At 35.1% G+C, this 3,512-nt stretch overlaps 1 protein-coding gene across 1 annotated transcript; it reads right to left on the reverse strand.

Moving 5' to 3' along the window:
- Positions 1 to 1,501: 1,501 nt before the first annotated feature.
- Positions 1,502 to 3,310, reverse strand: LOC120083613 (EPIDERMAL PATTERNING FACTOR-like protein 6). The gene is made up of 3 exons (XM_039039439.1): positions 2,926 to 3,310; positions 2,817 to 2,854; positions 1,502 to 1,947 (listed from the first exon to the last, which is right to left on the reverse strand). Exons 1-3 carry the CDS (start codon positions 3,068 to 3,070, stop codon positions 1,723 to 1,725), a joined length of 408 nt encoding a protein of 135 aa, XP_038895367.1. The 5' UTR covers positions 3,071 to 3,310; the 3' UTR covers positions 1,502 to 1,722.
- Positions 3,311 to 3,512: the final 202 nt, after the last annotated feature.

Here is a 3,512-nt window from a genome sequence, read left to right on the forward strand (position 1 = left end):
GGATGTTTGGACAACCATCTGAACAGCTTATGCATGAGGCTCTTAAATACATATTCAACTGCAAAATGGAAAAAGATACCTCTGTTCGTGAACATGTGCTAAACATGATGGTCCAATTTAATGTGGCGGAGTTGAATGGGTCTACCATCGATGAGGGCAGGCAGGTTACATTAATCCTGCATTCTTTGCCGGAGAGCTTCATGCACTTTGTTAGCAATGTGATTCTTAACAAAGTGCAATATAACCTTACAACTCTCCATAACGAGTTGTAGACATACCAATCTTTACTGAACAGTAAAGAGAGGTAGAAGGGTGAGGCAAATGTTGCTTCATCCTCCAGAACGTTTCATAGAGGTTTGACCTCAGGAACGAAGTCTGCACCTTCAGCTTCTAACTCTACAAAGGGGAAGAAGAAGAAGGGTGGTAAGGGAAAAGGGAAGACATCTGCTAACCCATCGCCTGTCGCCCCAAGGAGGCGTCCATAGATTGCTAAGGGAAAGTGTTTCCACTGCAACCAAGATGGACACTGGAAGAGGAACTGTCCTCGATATCTGAAAGAGAAGAAAGCAGCCAAGGTTAAGGCCAAGGCCGATAAAGGTAAATGTGATTTACTTGTGCTTGAAACTTGTTTAGTGGAAAATGATGATTCTGCCTAGATAATTGATTTAAGCGCCACTAACCATGTTTGTTCTTCTTTTCAGGGGATTAGCATCTTGGCGGCAGCTGGAGGCTGGTGAGATGACGATGCGAGTAGGCACCGACACGTCGTCTCAACTGTGGCAGTTGGAGGACTCCAGTTAGCTTTACAGAATAGGTTTCTTATTTTACATGAAACATCAAACCTAATCATTAAGGACCCGTTTGGTAACCATTTTGTATTTGTTTTTTTTTAAATTAAGTTTATGGACACTATTTTCACCTCTAAATTTCTTCATTTATTATCTACTTCATCAAAGGTTTAACAAACCAAGTCAAATTTTGAGAACTAACAAAAGTAACTTTGAAAAAGTTTTTTTTTTTTAAAAAAATTGGAATTTGGCTAAGAATTCAACCATTGTATTTTAAAAAAAAAATGCAAATCATGGTAAAAAATGTAGATGAAATAGGCTAAAATTTCCAAAAAAAAAAAAAAAAAAAAACTAAATGATTACCAAATGACGCCTAAACTTTTATTGCTAAAAATTTTATTCTAACGTCAATTATTTAATTTAAAAATAATGAAAAGGGAAAACAATGATGAATAAATGCCTTATTGAAGCTTTTGTGATTTTATGCGTTTTGGTATGCATATGTTGAAAAAGTGATCCATGTAAATTCATTAAAATCACAATCTATGAATAGATAATATATGTTCGAAGCTTGTGCTCAGTAACAATTGATATCTACTACTTCTCTTTTAAGACATATATATAGCTTTATTGTTAGACATAAAGAAATTAGAAGGTCAGTGTATTTATAAAATAAAAATACTTAGGTGCTGCACACATATATATAACTTTTATATATAATAACAGACTTATATAATTCGCTATAAATCTTACATTATTTATACAACATAGGGATGTGAGATGAAAATAGTGAGCAGTTATTGGCTGGCACATACCCAACGTAATTACAAAGACCAGCCAATGGTAAATTCATAGCTTTTTAGGCCGGCTCATCGGCGGATATAGCATATAACCTAAAGGCCGGCGAGGACCGGCCGGGGCATGCTTTTTCCGATCAGGGCATGTAAAGCTTGTTCCCACATTTACATCTCCAGGCTTCCGGATAGTACTCGGCCGTCACTGGAGTTCCAGGTGACACCGGCACATGAACCGCCGTGCACGGAGTGCACTTGCCACACTTTGAGGCGCACCGTGGCGGCGACGATCCCAGCCCACCCAATCCTCTTCTCGGCAAGCTCAACTCTTGATCTTCATAATTAGCGATGGAGTACTGGTAATGCTGTACTGCACAAAATGTTAATACTAAACCGCTACAAACTTAACCCACTTCCTCCACAACTGGTACTTGTATGTGTGTATTATATATATATATTCATTATTGATTAGTTGGTCCGAAATGAGCCTCGATCAATTGATTTATGGACGTGTCAGCGAACAAAAAGTCAGTGATTTGAACTCTCTGCTCTTATGTACTAAAAAAATGAGGACATAGAAATCCCGTTGGGTCCAAACAAACATACATATATAACTACTCAATATAACATTTCTATATATGTATATATATTTAAGGAGAGAGTAAGATGTGGTAACAGTCATTTAAGAGAGAAAAATACTTAAGTACATTTTAAATAATACCTATCTTTGTGTATTCCATTAAATTGTCTGAATATTCATATATAACTATTATATGTTGCAATATGGCAAATTATCATATGTTGTAATATGCTCATTTCAGATGACTGGGTGGTCCAAAAGAGATGTTTGAAAGAACAATATTTGATACAACACAGACTACATCCATCATCATGCAAACACAGTAAAAAAACTATTACAAAGATAAAAAGAAAAATTATCATATGATAGTTTGTGATTAGACACTTAGACGAGATATACACAAACAGATAGATGTTTTTGAGTAATTTTCGTGGTTATGTTATGTATGATTGAGGGTCAATGTCTGGATGTGTTATTTGGAAGAGAGGTGATGGATTATGGTTGTATATAATGTATGGACCTAGCTGCTACTATTAGCTAGCTAGCTAACTGTACTGGGTTGGCCATTTTGTAACTATCAATGGTTGTCTAACATTGAAGAAACAACTATCACAACATACACATAAACAAAGTCAAAATAAAAATTTAATTTACCTGGCCACCTTTAGCTGATGAGAAACGCCTAATGTTATCTGAAGAACACAAGAGCAAATCCATCAGTAGAGATCAGAGATATATACCAAGCTTTATAATGATCTCTCACCTGATGAACTTATGATGCTGCTGCAGAATGATAATAATATGAAAAAAAGCATTAAAAACAAGAAGAAGAAGAAGAAGAAGAAGAAGATGATGGGTTTATGAGTGGTTTTGTTCTCACTGACTACTCTGTTTCTATTAAACTCCATCCACAGCAGAGAAGAAAATTTTGAACAAATCAAAAAATTTACTTGAACAAGTAAAACAATTGATGATATGAATTCACAAAACTTTGGCTCTACTTCTCTCTTCTTCTAGGAATTAATAATAATGGTTATGATCCAAAGATGTGGGGATTTGAGAAATGGTTTGATTATGTGGGGAGATATGGTTTTTAAGGACGATGAGAGAGAGAAAGAAACTAAGTTAACAACATAAAAGATGGATTCTTTTACAGGGCTTTTTGTGTTTCTTCTTTCAATGATTACCTATATAAAGAAATACTACAAGAACAATTCATATACTTCTTTCCTTTAATCCATCTAAATCGTCAATCGACCCAAAAATTTAAATTAATAGGTGAAGATAAATTTGATATCATATCATCTAACAATAATCTCGTAGTTTCTCTCTTGTTTTTTTCCCCTTGAA

The sequence above is a fragment of the Benincasa hispida genome, chromosome 8 (genome assembly GCF_009727055.1).
Source record: "Benincasa hispida cultivar B227 chromosome 8, ASM972705v1, whole genome shotgun sequence".
NCBI lineage: Eukaryota > Viridiplantae > Streptophyta > Magnoliopsida > Cucurbitales > Cucurbitaceae > Benincasa > Benincasa hispida.

Bases quoted from the DNA above. Each gene is read 5' to 3' on its own strand.
- LOC120083613 (XM_039039439.1), bottom strand. From the start codon at position 3,070: ATGGAGTTTAATAGAAACAGAGTAGTCAGTGAGAACAAAACCACTCAT. The intron at 2,855-2,925 runs GTGAGAGATCAT...TGTGTTCTTCAG, and splicing joins CAGCATCATAAGTTCATCAG to ATAACATTAGGCGTTTCTCA. The intron at 1,948-2,816 runs GTAAATTAAATT...TGTGCAGTACAG, and splicing joins CATCAGCTAAAGGTGGCCAG to CATTACCAGTACTCCATCGC.